This window comes from Phocoena sinus, chromosome 8 (genome assembly GCF_008692025.1).
Source record: "Phocoena sinus isolate mPhoSin1 chromosome 8, mPhoSin1.pri, whole genome shotgun sequence".
Taxonomy (NCBI): domain Eukaryota; kingdom Metazoa; phylum Chordata; class Mammalia; order Artiodactyla; family Phocoenidae; genus Phocoena; species Phocoena sinus.
The window spans coordinates 68,298,550-68,319,701 of NC_045770.1; the positions used below are offsets into that span (position 1 = coordinate 68,298,550).

The following is a 21,152-nucleotide window of genomic DNA, read 5'->3' on the forward strand; positions in this document are numbered from 1 at the left end:
CTCAGGTGGGAGCTCAGGATCAGATTTCAAGGATTTGAGAAAAAATTCAAGGAGAGGAAGTGAAATAGTAAGCTTAACTTTCCCAAAAAGCCTGGAGGTGTAGGAAAGACAACAGGTAGGCTTTGTGGGAAGAGAGCATTGATGGAAGGTTTTTTCACCCAGAATGAGAAAACTTGTACCTCTGTACTTCAAGGGAGAAGCTCTTCAGTGAAAAAGAGATAAAATGTTGACCTTATCTGCATATTTAGTTTCTCTGGTACATCCTTTCATGTAGTTCTGAGTTACCATCTGTTTTCATTTCCCTTCAGCCTGAAGAACTTTTTTTTAATATTTCATATACTGCAGATATGCTAGTGATAAATTCACTCAGCTCTTATTTATCAAAAGAGTGTTTTATTTCACCTGCATTTTTAAAGGATATTTTTGCAGGATATAGAATTCTAGGTTGACAGTTTTTTATTTCTTTTAAAACTTTAGAGGTATTATTTTCTTATCTTGTGGTTTGTCTTGTTTTTTAAAGCAAGCAGTCATTCTTACCTTTGTTTTCCTGATTGTAGTCCATCTTTTATTGCCTCTGACTCCTTTAAGATTTTCTGTTTATCTCTAGGTATCATCAATTGATTATGATGTACCTAGGTGTAATTTTCTTTGTTTTAATTGTGTTTGGAGTTTATTGAGCTTCTTGGATCTGTATGTTGATATTTTTCATCAAATTTGTGAAATTTTCAGACATTTTTTTATGGTTGTTATTTTTATTTATTTTCTTAAAAAATTTTTTTTTGGCTGCGTTACATCTTCGTTGCAGTGCACAGGCTTCTCTCTAGTTGTTGTGTGCGGGTTTTCTCTCTCTAGTCGTGCCGCACAGGCTCCAGAGCACGTGGGCTCTGTAGTTTGCAGCATGTGGGCTCTCTCGTTGAGGCGTGTGAGCTCAGTAGTTGTGGTGTGCGGGCTTAGTTGCCCCACAGCATGTGGGATCTTAGTTCCCCGACCAGGGATTGAACCCGTGTCCCCTGCATTGGAAGGTGGATTCTTTATCACTGGACCACCAGGAAGTCCTTCAGGCATTATTTTTAAAAATACTTTATAACCCAATTTCTCTGTCATCTCCTTCTGAGACTCCAAATGCCTCTGTGTTAAACAACTTGTTATTGTTCTAAAGGTCACTGAGACTCCAGCTTATTGTTTTTCAAACTTCTTTTCTCTGTGCTTCATTTTGAATATTTCCTATTATCCTATCTTTTAGTTTACAGACATTTTTCTTTGCCATGTCCTAATACAGAAGTATTCTTCAATTCTAGAATTTCCATTGGGTTTTTAAAAACAGTTTCTGTTTCTCTGCTGAGCATCCCCATCTGTTTACTCATTAAGTCTATCTTTTCCTTTAAATTCTTGGACGTGTTGATAATACGTGTTTTAAAGTCCTCATATGATAATCCCAATGTATCCATCATCTCAGAAACTTTCTCTGTTGACTTTTATTTTTCATGGTTGTAGATCATATTTTCCTGCTTCTGAACAATTTTTGATTGTATGACAGACATCGTAGATGCTACATTGTTGAGTGTCTGGATTTGTTGTCTTCCTTTAAAGATACGGAGTTTTGATCTGGCAGATTTAGTGGTAGATCTGCTTGATTCTCTTTCAGGGCTTGTTTTCTAAGTTTTGTTAGGGTGAGTCTAGAGTATCCCTTGCTCTGGGGTTAATGTCATTTTACTCCTAATATGTGGCTTTTCTAGGGTCTCAATTGAACTCCATGATTCTCTTTCAGGGCTTGTTTTCTAAGTTTTGTTAGGGTGAGTCTAGAGTATCCCTTGCTCTGGGGCTAATGTCATTTTACTCCTAATATGTGGCTTTTCTAGGGTCTCAATTGAACTCCAGAATGGTCAGCAAAATCTCTTTAATATGGATGGTTGGAAGTCCTACATCTCTAGCATTGTGGGATCTCTGGAATTTCCAGTCAGCTCTTAGCTCTCCAGTAACTATTCTCTCCTAGGCCTGTGGAGTCCCACCCTGCACATGTGCAGCTTAGTGTTTGGTCACAGATTTAAGGGGAGTTTTATGCATATTTCTGAACTTCTCTGGTCAGCTCTCTCCTCTTTGGCATTTTTACTAGTAAATCCTATCTATCTCAGCAGCCTCAAATTCCTATCTCTACATCATCAGTTTAGCCAGATTGCCATTCTCCGTTGTGCTCCACTTTCCTGCAACACAAACCAGAAAATGTCCAGGACAAACCTGGGGCTCATCTCTTGTGTTTCCCTTCTCTCAGGGATCATCGTCCTTTGCCGTCTGTTTTCCAGCTTCTGAAAACTGGTACTTCATATATTTTGCCCAGTTTTATAGTTACTTATGTTCAGAGGGCTAGTCCAGCGCCATTTACTACATCAGAGTCAGAAGCAGAAGTTGCATGAGCATATATAGATATGGGAGTTGTCTGTAGACAGGAATATCTTATTCTCTTCTTCACATTGCCTTCAAGATAAAATAAAAACTTACTGTGAAGACATTCATATCTCTCTATGGTCTGCCTCGCTGACTGGCTTCATTACTAATAATCCCTTTCTTACAAATACACACACACACACACACACACACACACACACACACACGCCTTGACCTACTTTTGGTTTTCCATGTACCTCTGGCTTTTCTTATGCTCTGCTTTTGCACATACAGATCCCTCTGCAAAAAATACCCTTCCTAACTGCCTAAATACCCCCTAATTGCCTTTCTAATTCCTACTTATCCTTCAGAATGCAGCTCAACTGCCATCTCCTCCAGGAAGCCTTCTCTGGTATAGTCTGGGTAAAATGTCCCCTTATTTATGCTTTTTTATCACTCTGGTTTTGCCTTTATCAAAGCTGTATTGGTCACATTTTACTGTAATTGCCTGTTATGACCTATCCTTCACGCCCTCCATCCTACCCTCCACACTGAACATTTCAAGGACAGGGACAAAATCTGAACATTTCAAGGACAGGGACAAAATCTGAACATTTCAAGGACAGGGACAAAATCTAATTCTTTTCAGAGTCACACATTTTAAGAAACTCTTTTTTAAAAAGGGCCAGATAATAACTATTTTAGGGTTTGCAGGCCAAACGGCCTCTGCTGTAACTACTTGACTCTATCGCTGTAGCATGAAAGCAGCCATAAACAATACATAAATAATCTGTAAACTATAAAACTTTATTGGAACACAAACAGGGAGTGGGCATAGCTTACTGATCCCTGGCTTAGTACATAGTATTTGCCTAGTAATTGTTCATTTGATTAATTAGTTAATAGAATAGAATAGAATATTATTATGGGAGACCTCAGGGAGATGCAAAAGACTGTATTCAATTGCCTGAGTATTTTCCTGGAATGGAAAAGTGACACTTATCTTGAGACCTTAAGGAAGGAAAAAAAAGCTAGCTGAGTAAAGAAGGCAGAATGATAGAAAGTTGAGGAATTTCTGGCCTAAATGACAGATCTCCCCATGCAAGGTTTTTTCCAGTAGACTATACTGGGACGGGATCCTAAAAACCAGAAGAGCTCGGTCAGAGTGAGTTCCTGAAGCAGCCAGGAGCAGGAAAAGCCAGAGGGCGAGTACAAGCTGTGTCCTGGGCAGCACCCAGGGGCAAACCCAGAGGAGCCAAGTTCTGTGCCCAAATCCAAAGTGTCAGAAGTCAGGCAGATTCTGGAATTGAGCTTAGGGTGAGAATAACCAGGGCAAGAGGGAAAAGTGAGAGCCAAGACAACTTTTACAAACAGGGCTGGCAGGTCCACAGCGTTTTTCTGTTGATCACTGGCCACGTGGTGCCCAGGTACGTCTGTGGGTGTGTTGACCTTTGTTTTCTTAGAAAAGTTAAGTAACAAAGTCATCTACTAAGAGAGAAGGGGAGAGGAGGCTAGGACTTAGAGACTGGAGGAGCTCTGGTGTAGCTACTATAACCAATTCCATAAGGGCCCAACCACATCCCCAGACAAAGATTTGCTGCGATATGATGGTTGAGGCTAAGGTTGGGTAGCAGGAGGTTGTAGCAAACTAGTCCCCAAGGCTGTAGAATATTCTCCAGTGAAGCGCTATGCGTGGGTGTCAAGGAAATGAATGGGTGGCTTCTGCAGGATTGGGATGGGCAGGGAAATACAGCCACTGGCAAAGCAGTCCAGGAAATCTGGCTGTTACTGAATACCTGCCATATGCAGAACACCTCAGAGAATCCATCTGCTGTGCACCATGCTTCCTCCTACACCAGACAAAGGCAAGACATGATTCCTCTTTCATCAGCACTAGCTTTCTAGGCATCCTCATGAACCCCGGTAATCTATCACCAGTGATGACAAGAGATTTCAAAAGTGAGGCGAGTACACATATATTCAGGATGTCCCCCTGGAGTGGCCTTTCAGGCAGATGCACACCTTGTTGGCTAGCAGTGTCTCAAAGTCACATATCTAATCATTTCTTCCTCCCAGCTTCCCACCTGCCTCGTCTCATCTATGCCTCATCCAAGCTACTGGGAGTAACCATCTAGACCCAGCTATGTGTGAGCCACTTAAACACTGCTGGAGTCAGAGAGAGGCATGCTAACCCAAAGAGCTGTGGCCTTACCTGAGAGCCAAAGAGCTGGCAGTAGTGTTTGTTTCTCTGTCTTTACCCTGAGGCTGAAGCCCAAGTGTTTTACCAAGGACCCCGGTGGTAGTCCCACTGAGTATTCCTTTAAGAAAGTCACGAGCATTTACTTTGTCCCCTTCTCCCCAGGCCTCCTGTTACCTGGGGCTTCTCTTCCTCTCATTCCTTATTTCCTGGAGGATGGTGGGGCCCGGGGCTAAACTCTGTGCCCCAACTAATTGGGGTCTGCTTGGCATCTCATTCTGCCAGCTCTAAACCACTGAGTCCTGTTTAGATGACTCCCTACCATTTTCTTCCAGACTCAGGTTCTTGCATCTGACATTCCTGTCATCTCTGCCCCCCAGTTCTAAGTCAGACTGCACCCAGTCACCGAATCAGATTCCTTTTGGTCCTATGCCTTCCAGAAGCTTGTCTGACTTTGCCCTGCCCCATTCAGATTTAATTTGACTGGCTGGTATTTACTGAGCCCATTTCGTGTGTTAACTAGTCATTACTTCATGGACATCAGCCTCAGAAAAACACCACGAGGCTGGTCATGTCAATATCCCTACTTTACAGATGAGGAAACTGAGTTGAGAGGGACTAACATATTCAATCCAGGAAGTTTCAGATTGGAGACTAGAATACATGTTGGTCTGCTCCAAAACCCAGAGTTTTAACTACGTCACTAAACTGACTCCCACAGACTGTCCGATCCTCCCTGATCTTACTGGCTCATACCTCTGGTTCCATGTTCCTATTTCCTCTCCACTGCCCCAAGTCGGGCCCTACACAACTCATCCAGGGGATGTTGATGAATCTCCGGTTTGGTCTCCTCAGCCTTGAGCCCTCTCCCCTCCTACAGCTGGCGTGTCCTGCCAGAGATGTGGTGCAGTGAGTGGGGTGGAGGAAAGCTGGGCTGTAACACCAGACAGACCTGACTTTGAATCCCAGCATCTTCAATCATTTACTTTGGTGATCTCAGGTTAGTTTCCTCATGTGAAAGGTGGAAATTATGCTAGCATCTATATCAAAAGAATGTTCTGATTAATTTTAAAGGCATATGCTACATACAACTATTTCTTAATGTCTGAATATTTCATAAAAGTTCTTTTAAATAAGCATTTGCTATGAAGGGAGTTCTTTGTTAAATTTCTGATCTGGACATTCTTTTATAAGTTAATTGTTTGAATCTCAGAAGGCATTTTTTCCCATTGATATAGTGTTACAGTAAAACAGAAGATTATAAGGCAAGCTCACATACTAAACAATTGGGTTTGAAAAAAAGGAATTTTCTTTTTTGAGTATTTAATGTAATAATATAGATCAAATCTTTGACACAGTGCCTGGCACATAGTAACAACGCCATGCATGTTAACTATTGTCATGTCATCCTTCCCAGAAGGAAACTTCCATCATGTTTCTCTCTCTTCCGATGCCGTTTACCACAGTGGACACTCAGAACCCTCTGCAACCTGGCCCTGACTTTCTTTTTCATCCTATCTCTTTGTCTTCTAACTCTCCAGTCCGCCAAACGGTCTCCATTTCCTGACCTCTCAGTGGGATGTGGGAAAAGAGCGTGTGTTCTGGGGTCAGGCGGATCTGGGTTTGAACCCCAGTTTTGCCCCCTTGCTAGCTCTGTGAGCTTGGGTAGGTTCCTTAACATCTCTGGGCCTTGATTTCCTCATCTATAAGATGACAATGAGGTTGTAGTGAGAGTTACACCTAGGAAAGCATTATACCTAACACCTAATAGGTGTTTAATCCTCTTAGCTATTTTTAATAGAATTCCCACTCCTGTCCTGCCAGTTTTCCCATGGGAGTCTCCTTCCCAGGGGAACATGTCCTTCTTCCTCTGGCTTCTTGTAGATTCCTCTTGTGGATTCCCATAGTGCTTTCTGTCTATAAAACTACAGAGACTTTCTTTTGCACAGTTCTTTAAAGTTTTTGTAGTTCTCTCCCAAACCAGCCCAATTAATTTGCACAACTCTGGGAGAGAGTCCAGACTAGTAATTATTATCTCTATTTTTAAAAGGTGAACTGGGGCTCTCAGAGCTGGAATGACTGATTCATGGTCACGAATGGAGGCCTGGAGCCCAGGTCTTCTGGCTCTCCGTCACCATGCCCCCTCCCCCCATACCATTCTGCACATGAGTGACTGCCACTCACCTGAATTCATTGTTATTTCTAACGTTGCAGACTGTTGTTCCATGAGTGCCTACCTTGTCCCCCAGGGAGGATGTGGTCTGCTCCCACACCTTAGCCTAATGCCTTGCAGGTATCTATTATGTAGTTGATGTCATTCAGTGTATTGAAGTTTGAATAAATGTGGTATGTTTGAATCCTTGAATTTGGAATTAGCTGCTCCATCCCCTTTGCTCTGTGTTCTTGTTTCTAGAACTCTGAACATGCTCGATTATAGGTAATCTGCTTATCCATCTGTTTCTCCACCCCCAGACCATGAGTCTCTCCAGGACAAGTACCATATCCAATTCCTGTCGGTGCCCAGGGCCTGCCACTGTGCTTGGCACATAGTAAATGGAAGTTGAATGAATAAACCAGAAGGAGCCATCTGGGTCCATCCCCTAATCCCCCTGTGGTTGTGCTTGTTCCTATTCTCTTATCTTAGTTCATATTATGTATCTCTTATCTCCTATATTGAATTAAAGGCAGGTTCATGTTTTACTCATTTTTGTAGCCTCCCAAACAACTGGAAAAGGAGGAAACTATAATTATTGAGGGTCTATTGTGTGTCAGTGATTGCACATATATTATGTCATTATTTTAAAAATTGAATTTAATTCTTATAACAGGTCAATAAGGTAGGCATTATCACCCCTGAATTACAAAAGAGGGAGCTGGGACTCAGGGAAATAAAATAATTGGAATTTGACCAAGTTTACACAGCTAGTAAGTGGAAATGCCGGGATTTGAATCCCTGTCTGCTGGCTCTGAGACCCATGCCTTTCCTTTTTGTTGCTGTTTGGTGTTTATTTTTAACAGCATGCAGAATAGCTGAGTGCTTTAGCCCAGTAGGAGTTAGGAACTCTGCTGAACTGAGATTTGAATTTAATCACATTGAATGGAATCTGTGCCAGCCTGTTCCCAAACACTTCGAGCACATATACTGCCACCTTTGCGTTGGACTGGATGAATGCTTCAGGAAACATGTACTAAGCATTCACAATGCAGCAAGCTCAGTGCTGGGCACTGGGGATACAGTCTGAAGACAGGCTTCCTCAGGGAGCTTACAGTCTAGTGGGAAAACAGACGTGTGGCAGGGATTGTAAATGTGATCTATGCTGATAGGACAAACTAGTAGTTACCAGTGGGGAAAGGGGAAGGGGAGGGGCAAGCTAGGGGTATGGGATTAAGATATACAGACTACTAAGTATAAACTAGATAAGCAACAAGGATATATTGTACTGCACAGAGAAATATAGCCATTATTTTGTAATAACGTTAACTTTATAAAAATATTGAATCACTGTGTTGTATACCTGAAATTAATATAATATTGTAAATCAGCTATACTTCAATTTTTAAAAAAATGTGATCAGAAGACAAGGGCCTAAGTCATTCTATGGTGGTCTTGGGAGGCTTCTGGGTAGATTATGAAGGAGGAGTGAGTCAGCCATGACAAGAGGAGGAAAGCACAGAGGAGGCAGCGTGTGCTGAGCCACTGAAGTATGAAATTGCAGGTAGGTTAGGTCTGGAAGGAGGGGACATTTTGGTGGAACAGAGCCGGGGGAATAAGAGATGCTGAAACTGGTCTCCCTGTGTTCACATCATGAACCAAAGGTCATGACTGGTTCTTACCCTTGCCCCTACCAAGCAGTGCTCTTGGCCTAGATGATAGCCAGGACATTCTCCCTACTCAGGAAGTGAGTTAGAGAAATAGCTGGCAACATCTCCATCTGTCTTCTCTAGGGACATGACATGGAGCTTGCATTTCCCTGATACGTGGGAAATAATGATCCGGCAGTTGGGCGGACCCACATGGTGCTGTCATCTGCCTGGATCATGTCATCCCTCAGCAGGCTGGGCAGGTGGCTTTGTGCCCATGTTCTTGATGTGCCTCTGGGTCAGAGCACCCTGGGTAGCAGGTGGCAGATGTAAACAAGATCAGGGCCTGTTCAGAATCACTTTCTTAAGTGTTGGGGTAGCGTGGAGAGTTCTGCCCACTCTGGGCCACAGGGTGATAAACTGCAAATGTCAGCTGGGTCCACCCCGTTCAAGTTTTCCTCTTCGCTATGCCTGAAAATGTTCCTTAACTTAAGACTTTATAAAACCAACCATAGGATTGCGGACAACTGAGCCAACCCTATGATGGATTGTATGTAACTTAGTAATCAGTATATATGCATCTATATTCATCACATGCAAAAACGAATCCAGGGAGGTGCTGGTGTTGACTCTCTCCTCTCCTTCCTCCCTCTTGAGATGGAAAAATCTTCAGGCTAAGTTCTGTCTTGGTCCTGTCCAGATCTTATTCTGTTCTCCCTTTGTGTCATCCATTAATTCCCTGCTACATCTCACTGCAGTCATCATCCCGCATGATCCTCGCCAAACCACAGTAGACTGGTCACGTCCTTGTATCCAAACCACCTTTCCCATGCTTTCACATGGCTAGCCTGCCTGCCCCTCACCCTGGAAGGTACGTAAAAGCCAGCTAAAAAGCAATTATACTCCAATAAAGATGTTTTTAAAAAAAAAAAAAAAAAAGCCAGCTAAAAACAGCAGTGCTTTTTCCCAGGAGCTGTCAAGCCTAATTCCCCACTCACTCCCTTTACCTTTTGCTCCGTGCTGACCTCCCCAGCTCCACACTCCAATTTTGCTCCCTCTAATGCATTCTTCATGCTGCTGCCTGGATGATTTATCTAAAATTCAAATGTGATTGTTTCATTCCCCTGCCCAGAACCCTTCAGTGGTTTCAGACCCTTTCAAATGACATCCAAACTCATTTGAGCAGGTCCCTTCTACCTCCCTGGCATCATTTCCTGCCTCTCCCATTGACAGTTTGTGACACAGCAATGCTAAATTACTTATGGCTCCCCAAACACACAATGTTATTTAATGTTTCTGAGTCTGCCAGAAATAGCCTTTCCTCTCTGTTCTGTCTTACAAATCTGCTCAGCATTTAAAAATTCTCTCAACTTTCTTCTTCTCTAAGATCCTTCCAGACAGGAGTCATCATTCTGGGCCACCTCTGTGTCTTGTTTAGACATCTACCCATTGCCCTGTCATATATCCCCAAGACATACTTGCTTACAGGGACTGTCTTATTCATCCCAGAACAGCGCAGGACCTAACACAGGGCAGGTGCTTAGCTAACACAGGGCAGGTGCTTAGCCAACACTGCTTGAATCATTGCTCAATTACACCTCCTCCCCATCCTTTAAGGGACTTGTGTTCTAGCCACATACACACTGACCTGCATCCTGATTGGCTTTCCCAGGTCGGGCAAATCACTGGTCTGCAATCATCGGCGGATCCCACTCCAAGAATTACGTGCTATGGGAGTATGGAGGATATGCGAGTGAAGGCGTCAAACAAGTTGCAGAATTGGGCTCACCAGTGAAAATGGAGGAGGAAATTCGACAACAGGTAAGAAAAACAATCACAGAAGGACCAAAACCCAGAAATGCAGTCAAGCATCCTTTAGCTTTCTTTCCCAGGGGCTCGAAATTTACAGTACAATGTGGTGGAAAATTGGTACCATAGGAAGTGAAATCTATTTGCTGAGTTTGAGGGGGTTTATGTTCAGTAGAGGACAGAGGCACAAATGTCCATCTTGTCGGCTCAGATTTTCCCTAACTGCATTTGTGGTTTCTTCAGCTTGTGCTAAAACCTGCTACTGTGGCTCCATTGTTGGGATACCATGTCTCTGTTCTCCCAAGGGTCAGTGCGGTGGATTACGGTTTTCTTACTCTGATCCATGAGAGGGCTGGGGGAGTGACATTCACTCTAAGCTAAAATCACCATTTCCAAAGAGAAACATTTATTTATCGACACATGCTTTTTGCATCTATGTCTTGAGGGGTTTGATAAGTTAGTCAGTGATTAATCATAATCATTATAGACTGAAGCATCTTTTATGTACCGTGTACTGTGTCATGTGGGCCCAGGAGCCAGACTGTTATCTAGGACCCCATTCATACCAATGAGAGATAAGGGAGCAATCGTCCGTCATTCTTTTCTGTCTGTTGGGAAGTACCATCATCCCTCATCAAAAGCACTAGAAGGAGGCTGATGAGGGATCTTGAAAGAAGAGCTATGGTTTTTCGAAGGTCATTCACAGGCTGCACTGTGGGGAGGAGATGGCCCAGCTTTGGCCATCACTACCCACAAAAGCCCTTTGGGCCTGAGAGAGCTGGGTAGGCACCCACATCTCACTGCTCACAAGTGCGCAGGAGGAAGTAAGGAAAGAGCAAACCGTGCTTGGAGTGTGGTCATTTCCAGCACAGGTCACTGAGGGACTGCTGCCTGTCAGGCTCCTGCCCACATCTCCTGAGACAGTGCAGGGGCCCTGAAGACACTGGGCCCGGTGTCTCACGATGTGTATTGCAGCAGGGCGAGCAGAGCTGAGGCCCCTAGCCCTTCCTCCTGACCTCTACCATCTGGTCTCCAAGCTCCCACAAACCCTAAAGTGAATGCAGCAAAGGTCACCTGATTCCTACTATAATCCCCTGAGGAATTCTTTTGGACCAGAGTCCAAAAACGCCCAGGAATTAGCTTATGTTTCTCATTAGTTTGATTTAAAACCTTTCTCCATTCTCAGAAAAAATGTTGAACCCAGTGTTTTGAGACAGCATGTCATTCATCACAAGTTTATCTTACCAACAACTTCGTGTTTCCCTGACTCTGGCTGCCATGCCTCGTAGCTGGCATCACTCATTCGGGCTACAGCACAACCCTGATCATCTGCGAAGTCATGACGGGCTTCGTATTGGTCCTGGTCTCTCCAGCCTGTCATGGAGGCAGTATCCCTTGTTTGGGTTCCTGGTTCTCAAACATGGAATTGTGGTACACTGGCTGTAACTGTTCTGTTGTGTCGTATGTTGAAAACCATCTATTACAAATAATAGTTGAAATACTAAAGTTTGCAAATTAATTCGATCAAGGTCAAGGGCGTCTTCATACTAATGCCTGTGTCACTCATTGGCTATCTTGAGAGGTTTCTGGAGAGAAGGGAAGCATGTATGAATTGTGAGAAACTGAGACCACATTGTACCGGCAAGCGTTATCTGTCATGTGTCATAGCAGTAAAAAGGCTGAAGACTGATGGATGGAATCCCCCCCTTAGGAAAATGTTCTTTGCTCAGTGTGTTCCTGATCAGCACACCTTGGATTAGCTTCTGTACACACTGATGACGTCTGGCTCTCCCAGCTGGCTAGTGTTCTTGACATTAAGTCATAACAATGTTTAATTACGGGTATTGCACATGGGAGTTAAAAATCCCACTGAGGGCTTCCCTGGTGGCGCAGTGGTTGAGAGTCCACCTGCTGATGCAGGGGACACGGGTTCGTGCCCCGGTCCGGGAGGATCCCACGTGCCGCGGAGCAGCTGGGCCCGTGAGCCGTGGCCACTGGGCCTGTGCGTCTGGAGCCTGTGCTCCGCAACGGGAGAGGCCACGACAGTGAGAGGCCCGCGTACCGCAAAAAAAAAAATCCCACTGAGCATGTCCTAGGGTTTGTCACCACCCGTCAGGCCCTCTAGATGCTGAACATGTACTTTTAGCTCTCACCTCTACTTGGAGAAGACAATATTAAATTTCCCATTTTTTCTGATAAGGAAACTGAGGCACAGTCAATAGTTAGAGAATTCCAGAACTTGAACCCAAGCCTGTCTGACTCCAAAACCTGTATGTAGTACCAGATACATAATTTGCAGAGCCTGGTGAAAATGTGGGGTCCCTTGTTCAAAACTTAAGAATTTCAGGATGGTGACACTGACTTTCACAGCACGGGGCCCTGAGAGTCTGAACAGGTCACACACTCATGAGGCCGGTCCTGCTCATCCTCCTTCCCTGCCCCACGGAGAAACTCCCCTCTCCAGCCTCTGAAATAAGCCTGTTTCCAGAGCTCTGCTAAGCCACGCATCCAGCTCCCCAGGTCCTCAGAAAGTCAGGAGGATAGAGTGATTTCAGGGTCCCTTCTTGTCCAAATAATTCATGGTTCTAAATATTGTTCCCTGCAAGCACACAATTCATTATATTTTTCTGGAAGTCAGGTAAGAAGCAGCATAAAAAAGGAACAAGAATATGAATCCTCCTAGAATATAAAAGTGTCCTCTGAATAACCAGGAACCTGCTTGAACACATCTACAAACTAACATGGTGTTCTCAGTCTTTAATACATTACATCCTACCAGCTGCTCTATCAAAGAACCCAAGTCCAACCAGGATGAAAATAAAAGCCCTATTTTCCCAAGAAAGACATTTATATGCTTCCCAGCCTTCTGTTATTATAGACTTATCGCTTGCTGCAAGTTTCAAGGGCATTAAAAATCACAGCAGATATTGTTGGAGGTAAATCTTATGCTAATGGCTTTCAAACACAAATGAACAAAAATAATAATCGCACCAGTGGTGGGAAACTGTAATAATATTATTGAGTATAAATTTTAATGTTACTATAACTTCAAAACACCAGGAAAATTAATGAAAAATTACAGCAGCATTATTGGCAATAATGACACTGGTGGCCAGAGAGGGTGGGGGAAGGGCACAAGGCACACTTCTTAGCAGGGGACAGAGGCAAATGGGTCCTGGTGTGGACTGTGGATTAGAAATACTGAACTAAGGCTGGCCTGGCAGGTCACAAATGAGTAACCCAAGGCAGGTAGACGCAGTAGGGAATGGCAGATCCTACGTAGACCCAGGACCCGAAAGTGAGCTGGTGTATACTCATCTTATGACAATGTTTCACTAAGACCATTTCTACTTTGTTAAGTAGACATCTATGGCATGTATACTAGGTGTCTGATCCTCTGCTGGGTGTGGCCCAAAGATGGTGCCCCCTTCACCATGCTATTCATGCTAGAAAGCTAGGCATCATCCTTGATTGTGCCTCCTGTCCCATCTTCTGCCTTCTCGTCTAAATTCCTCCAGGCCACTTCCTCATTACCGCGCCTCTATTTAAACCATCCTCATCTCTTGCCTAAGTTATTGCGCTAGCCATCTGATCTCCCTGCCTCCAATCCTCTTCCTGTTTTCCACACTGCCCCACGGCCATTTTATAAAATACCAATTGGATTATGCCACTCTCCCAATTAATGGCTCCTGCCTGACAGCAAGATAAAGTCCAAACTCCTTATCCTAGCTTGAAAACCCTCTATGATCTGGCCTTGTTTACCTTGTTTACCTCCCCCATCTTATTTCTTGCTGCAGCTCTAAGCTATACCCATGCAGAACCTCTTTCAGACTCTCCAGAGCCATGTCCCTCTTGCATCTGGGCCTCCTGTCAGCCTGGAACATCTTCCAGCGCCCCATCAACTGGTGAACTGGTGAACTCCATCTATCCTTCAGGACTCAGCTTAGATGTTGCTTCTTCCTGGAAGCCTTCCTGAATTCTGTACAAAATCCATGCCCTTGCCATGTGCTCCCACAACACCCTGTACCGCCCCCATCATTACCATCATCACGTAATGATGCAAGTCCTTGTTTGATGTCTCTCCCTCACCAAATTGCAAAGTTCAAATCCATGTTTTCCATCTCTGTATCCTCTGAGCTGGGTATAGTTTTAATTGCTTCATAATTGTTACTTGCATGAGTCATTTACTTGATAACTTTACTAAACATCTACTAAATAAATACCAGGCGTTAGAGATCCAACAGTGAACAGATCATTCCCTGCCTTCATGGAGTCTGCATTCTAATGGGGAAGACAAGAAGAAAAAAGGGTTAAATAATTATAAATTATGGTGAGAGAAAGAAACCAACAAGAGGTGGCTAGAAAACAGCAGTAGGGTGGGACCTTGTTAGTAAGGTAGTCAGGGAAGGTCTTGATGAGACCATTAAGCTGAGACCCAAAAGAAAAGCACAAGGAAAAGATCATTCTAGATGGTGACAACAGCATGTGCAGAGACCCAGAAGTAGAAAAGAGCTTATCATGCTTGAAGAACTGACAGAAGACTGGTGTGGCAAGAGGGGAATCAGTGAGGGGGAGTGTGGCTCTGTGTGAATGAAGGACACACTGTCTCTGCGCTGGAGGAATTCACAGATTGGGCTGGAGAGGTGGATACATAAATAACTATTTCCGTATAATGTACTTAGTTTCTTTAAGGGAATCTCTGCAGCAGCTGAGGAAATGCAAACATTAGACTGTGGCAGCCCTTGAAAGTGCCATTCTCTGGGTCCCCCCAGCCTTTAACTTCCCCCCTATTCCCTGAGGACACATGTTAGACACATATTAGTTTCCCTGTCCCTTCCTCTGGGCAGGCTGGGTGTGGTACCCTTTCCTGGGGTGACCATAGCTCCCTGTGCGGTCCCTCTCCTAGACTGAATGGTCCCTGCTTCCTTCTTTCTTTTCTTTCTTTCTTCCTTTTTCTTTTTCTTTTTTTTTAAAAAATTATTGGAGCATAGTTACTTTACAATGTTGTGTTAGTTTCTACCGTACAGCAAAGTGAATCAGCTGTATGTATATAGGCATCCCCTCTTTTTTTATTACTTCCCATTTAGGTCACAGCAGAGCAGTGAGTAGAGTTCCCTGTGCTTTACAGTAGGTTCTCATTAGTTATCTATTTTATACATAGTATCAATAGCGTATATATGTCAATCCCAATCTCCCAATTCATCCCACCCCGCCCCTTTTCCCCCTTGGTATCCACACGTTTGTTTTGTTCTCTACGTCTGTGTCTCTATTTCTGCTTTGCAAATAAGATCATCTATACCATTTTTTTTTTAGGTTCCACAAATATGTATTAATATCTGATATTTGTTTTTCTCTTTCTGACTTACTTCACTCTGTATGACAGTCTCTAGGTCCATCCACGTCTCTACAAATGACCCAATTTCGTTCCTTTTATGGCTGAGTAATATTCCATTATATATGTGTACCACATCTTCTTTATCCATTCATCTGTCAATGGACATTTAGGTTGCTTCCATGTCCTGGCTCTTGTAAATAGTGCTGCAGTGAACATTGGGGTGCATGTGTCTTTTTGAATTATGGTTTTCTCTGGGTATATGACCAGTAGTGGGATTGCTGGGTCATATGGTAATTCTACTTTTAGTTTTTTAAGGAACCTCCATACTGTTCTCCATAGTGGTTGTATCAATTTACATTCCCACCAACAGTGCAAGAAGGTTCCCTTTTCTCCACACCCTCTCCAGCATTTATTGTTTGTAGATTTTTTAATGATGGCAATTCTGACTGGTGTGAGGTGATACATCAGTTGTAGTTTTGATTTGCATTTCTCTAATGATTAGTGATGTTGAGCATCTTTTCATGTGCCTCTTGACCATCTGTATGTCTTCTTTGGAGAAATGTCTATTTAGGTCTTCCTCCCATTTTTCGATTCAGTTGTTTGTTTTTTTGATATTGAGCTGCTTGTAAATTTTGGAGATTAACTCTTTGTCCATTGTTCCATTTGCAAATATTTTCTCCCATTCTGAGGGTTGTCTTTTTGTCTTGTTCATGGTTTCCTTTGCTGTGCTTTTAAGTTTAATTGGGTCCCATTTGTTTATTTTTGTTTTTAGTTTCATTTCTCTAGGAGGTAGGTCAAAAAAGATCTTGCTGCATTTCATGTCAAAGAGTGTTCTGCCTATGTTTTCCTCTAAGAGTTTTATAGTGTCTGACCTTACATTTAGGTCTTTAATCCATTTTTAGTTTATTTTTGTGTATGGTGTTAGGGAGTGTTCTAATTTCATTCTTTTACATGTAGCTTGTCCAGTTTTCCCAGCACCACTTATTGAAGAGGCTGTCTTTTCTCCATTGTATATCCTTGCCTCCTTTGTCATAGATTAGGTGACCATAGGTGTGTGGGTTTATCTCTGGGCTTTCTATCCTGTTCCATTGATGTATATTTCTGTTTTTGTGCCAGTGCATATTGTCTTGGTTACTGTAGCTTTGTAGTATAATCTGAAGTCAGAAGCTCCGTTTTTCTTTCTCAAGGTTGCTTTGGCTATTTGCAGTCTTTTGTGTTTCCATACAAATTGTAAAATTTTTTGTTCTAGATCTGTGAAAAATACCATTGGTAATTTGATAGGGATTGCATTGAATCTGTAGATTGCTTTGGGGTAGTATAATCATTTTCACAATGTTGATTCTTCCAGTCCAAGAACATGGTATATCTCTCCATCTGTTTGTGTTGTCTTTGATTTCTTTCATCAGTGTCTTATAGTTTTCTGCATACAGGTCTTTTGCCTCCTTAGGTAGGTTTATTCCTAGGTATTTTATTCTTTTTGTTGCAATGGTGAATGGAATTGTTTCCTTAATTTCTCTTTCTGATCTTTGGTTGTTAGTGTATAGGAATACAAGAGATTTCTGTGTGTTAATTTTGTATCCTGTGACTTTACTAAATTCATTGATTAGCTCTAGTAGTTTTCGGTGGCATCTTTAGGATTTTCTATGTATAGTATCATGTCATCTGCAAACAGTGACAGTTTTACTTCTTCTTTTCCAATTTGGACTCCTTTTATTTATTTTTCTTCTCCAACTGCCATGGCTAGGACTTCCAAAACTATGTTGAATAATAGTGGCAAGAGTGGGCACCCTTGTCTTGTTCCTGATCTTAGAGGAATTGCTTTCAGTTTTTCACCATTGAGAATAATGTTTGCTGTGGGTTTGTCATATATGGCCTTTTTTATGTTGAGGTAGGTTCCCTCTATGCCCACTTTCTCCTGCTTCTTTCCTTTTCCATCTCCCAGGCATGTTCTATGTCCCTGGAAGGCGAGCACTTGTTGATTTTCCTCACCACTCTGTTCTTATTCTATTGCTTCATTATGGTTACTTTTAATGTTTTCAATTTTAAACACATCTACTTGTGTCATTCAGATTATTCTATTATCTCAGGGTCTTAGGGACTAATGTTCATTTGATGAACTTGCCCTCTCTTCCCATCACTAGTTTCCTCATTTGATTTTGGATTGTTTGCTCATCTTCAGTGGGTCTTTTTCTTTGTTTCCTGTGGGAGTCCTCTGTGCCCAAGTTGTGTTGTCCCCTCAGGAGGAGGTTGTATTTTTGTCTTTCCACCCAAGTTTTGATGGCATTTCTCAGCTTAGAGCTCCCCACTGCCAGGCCAATGTAAATATGGACTCTGCACTTACACAGGGGAGAGTCCGGGGCTTCTATTTCTTGAAGGTGAATTTTCATTCAAGGGCCTGGACAAAGGACAAGTTTCCTTGCCACCTCCCCAAGTGACTGATGGAGGGTTTTCTTATCCCCATTCAGCCCTTCAGAATGTCCAGCTTGATGCAGGGGTGTCTTCCCACATCTCACCTAACACCAACTTGAGACCTCCCCTTCTCTCCCTGCATGGCTTTAAAACCTCCGTCTCTAGCTCCAGGGGCCATATGCCAGGCCTGGCCCCATGCATCAGCTCCTACTCACAGTTTGGGGTTAGACTTTCCTCCTCCTTTCTGGCATCCAGGGAATTTTTCTAAACTCCCTTAAGCATTTTTGAAACTTTGTCCTGCTCTCTTTTGTCTAGCATTTCTACATGTTTGTAGCAGGAGGGAGACCCTTTTGCATCAGCTCAGTCTTTCATGTTTCCTGATGACCACCTAGCATCTCCAGCACTTCATACACTGTCTCACACACAGTAGCTGCTCAAGCAATGTCTGAATTGGTGAATTGACACACAAGCTATAAATGTCTTGTTGCCAAATTAAGTCGTATGGACCCTGCTTGGGCCCTAGCTTGGCTGAGGCTCTCTGCCTTGGCGGGGAGGGCTCTTTTTCCATTCTGGTTGCTCTGGTTCGAATCAGTGAATAACAAAACCTATGCTGAGTTCGACACAGCACAAGCTTAATTCAGGGGCCAAAGAAAGGAGAAGTGGGAACTAAGGTTCACAGATCAACTTCTCGCCCACCTGGCCAGAGGGATTTAATTTTAAAGGGTAAAGACAAAGGGAGGAGGAGTGAGGCTAATGATGGGGAGGTATATGCATTAGTCTACTGGGGAAGGGGCAAGGCTTTTTCGAGGGAGAGGGGTGCCATCCCCTTTTTATCCTTTTTTGGTCCTTAATGTTCAGTTACAACCCCTGGTAGGTGTGTTATTTAATATGCCAATATAGTAAAATTAACTTGTAATGAGACTCAGGGTCTGTTGGAGGTCAGATTCATTGCTATCTTGGTCCCGGCTGTTTCCATCTGGGTTGTTTTGTTTGTTTGTAGCTTCCTTTCTTATCTCTGGGCCCTTTAACTTAAAGATTTATGTTCACTCCTGCTAAAGGTGGGGGATTGGCAGGATTTGAGCAAGGACATTCCTGCTAAAGGTGAGGGTTAGAGGGTTGTGAGCAAAGACCTGGAGCAGCTGCGGCGACAGTCTCTTGCATAAATCATGAACTGTGAATGGGTACTCACTTATGAAAAAAATGTTAGAAAAAACACTCCAACTTTTATATTTTTAGAAATACAGGGAAAAGAACACTCCAACTTTTATACTTTTCTAGATTCAAGTCTTCCCTGACCATAAGAGGTCAGACAGTGGTGGACCCTAACATAGACATTGATTATTTCACCTTCAGGAGGCCTCACTTTGGCGGATTCCTTAAACCTGCTGCCAGGTTTATCGCACCACCTATGGCACAAGAATCAATAAACAAGCAGATGTTCTTTAAAGCTGAAACAGTTTATAAGCCTCTGGAAACTGGTAGAAAGAGTTTGAGAATTTTCTTTTCTCATCTCCGTTAAATCATTAGAGATAACAGATGTCTACTAAACTTTTATTTTTCCTGATTTTTGATTTTCTAAACTTGTGATCCCTTTCCTCTAAATGAAATTAAAATCATTGGCTGATTTCTGATGTTCTCCATGAATCGTGACATGCTGCCTCATCTGATTGAGAAAGTCTCTCTCTCTCTCTCTCTCTCTCTCTCTCTCTCTCTCACACACACACACACACACACACACACAAAATCAGCTTTTATTCATAATAATAAAGTTCCAATGATCTTCAGTGCTTGTGAGAAGTAGTACCATATAACAGCTAAAAGCATTGGCTCTGAATCAAGACTCCTGGGTGCAAATGCTAATTCCAGCTCTTACTTATTTTGTGACTTTGGACAAATTGCTCAACCCCTCTGTGCCTTGGTTTCCTCTTCTATGAGATGAGGATGGTAATATGCCAACCTCACAGAGTTACCGCGAGGACTAATGGAGCTGTTGCATGAAAAGTGCTTGGAGCAAAGCCTGCCCTGTAGAAAGCGCTCACTAAGTGTTACCTATCATTACCATGTTTTCATTCTTGGTCTCCATTTCCTCATCAGTAAAGTGAGGGGTCTGTCCTAAGACCGAAGAGCCCCTGAAGGAGCTAGAAAAGTTAATGATTCTAAAGGTTCAAGTTCATCATGTCAGTCCCCAGCCTGAGAACGCCACAGGATGAGGACACCCCTCCTTTGCCATCGCCCAGGCTCTGCCTCAGCCTGCCCCTCCCACCCCTGCTTAGCAGTGTCATTTCCTGATGGCCCTAGCCCTCTGTCCCAAAGTTGACCCTAAACAATTTGAAGGCAGTAACCACATCCTCATGTAAAAATGGAGCCACAACGAAACTCCATGCCCATTCCAAATCTATTCCTGTGCATGTGTTCTTCCCCTTCCTTGGAACAGCTTTATCTGGATGCCCACAGGAGCTAGTTCAACGCCACCTCCAGAACAAGGCCTAGAGGCAGCCCAAAACAGGAGATCTTCCCACATACAGCGGGACACTTGCTGGGGGTAGAAATGCAGACAAGGCTTCCAACCCAAGAAAGGAGGTAGTCTAGTGAAGCCTCTTTTTAAAAAAATTTTTAATGCAATTTTAAAGGTTGCCTTCCATTTACAGCTATTACAAAATATTGGCTCTGTTCCCCATGTTGCACAGTACATCCTTGAGCCTATCTTTCACCCAATAGTTTGTACCTCCCACTCCGCCACCCCTATATTGCCTCTCCCCCTCTCCCTCTCCCCACTGGTAACCACTAGTTTGTTCTCTGTATCTGTCAGTCTGGGGAAGTCTCTTAATTGTAAGTAACAGAAACCTGCTCAAACTAACTTAAGGACAAAGGAAGCTTTATTGTAGGGAGAAAACAGAACTCAGGAGAACACAAGTTAATACCGAACGCAAAAGAGCCTCATGAGAACTGTAACCAGAAGGCATCGGGCTGAGACAACCACTTAGCCTCTCCCCTCCCCACCCAACCCCACCACCCCAGAGTCACATGGTCTTCTCTATGCTCTTCTGTGTGACTCTCTTCCAGCATCCTTTCTCAATAGATCTGTTGTCTCTTCTTACTTATGTTGCACATGGCCCCAAATGGTGGCTCTGTGACTTTCTTCCTTGGCTTCCCATAGCCAACTGAGCAGTGTTGGTGGCTCTTAGTTGAAATACTGGGAAGACAGACTGATCATTGGAC

The 21,152-nt window shown here is 43.3% G+C and overlaps 1 protein-coding gene across 1 annotated transcript in view; it reads left to right on the forward strand.

Annotated features, from left to right (window-relative positions):
- The window catches only part of SPON1 (spondin 1), a 274,397-nt gene that overhangs the window by 152,596 nt on the left and 100,649 nt on the right, over positions 1-21,152 (forward strand). Inside the window, exon 6 of the mRNA XM_032639045.1 lies at positions 10,053-10,201. Coding sequence (XP_032494936.1) covers positions 10,053-10,201 — 149 coding nt within the window. The remainder of the gene's footprint in view (positions 1-10,052; positions 10,202-21,152) is intronic.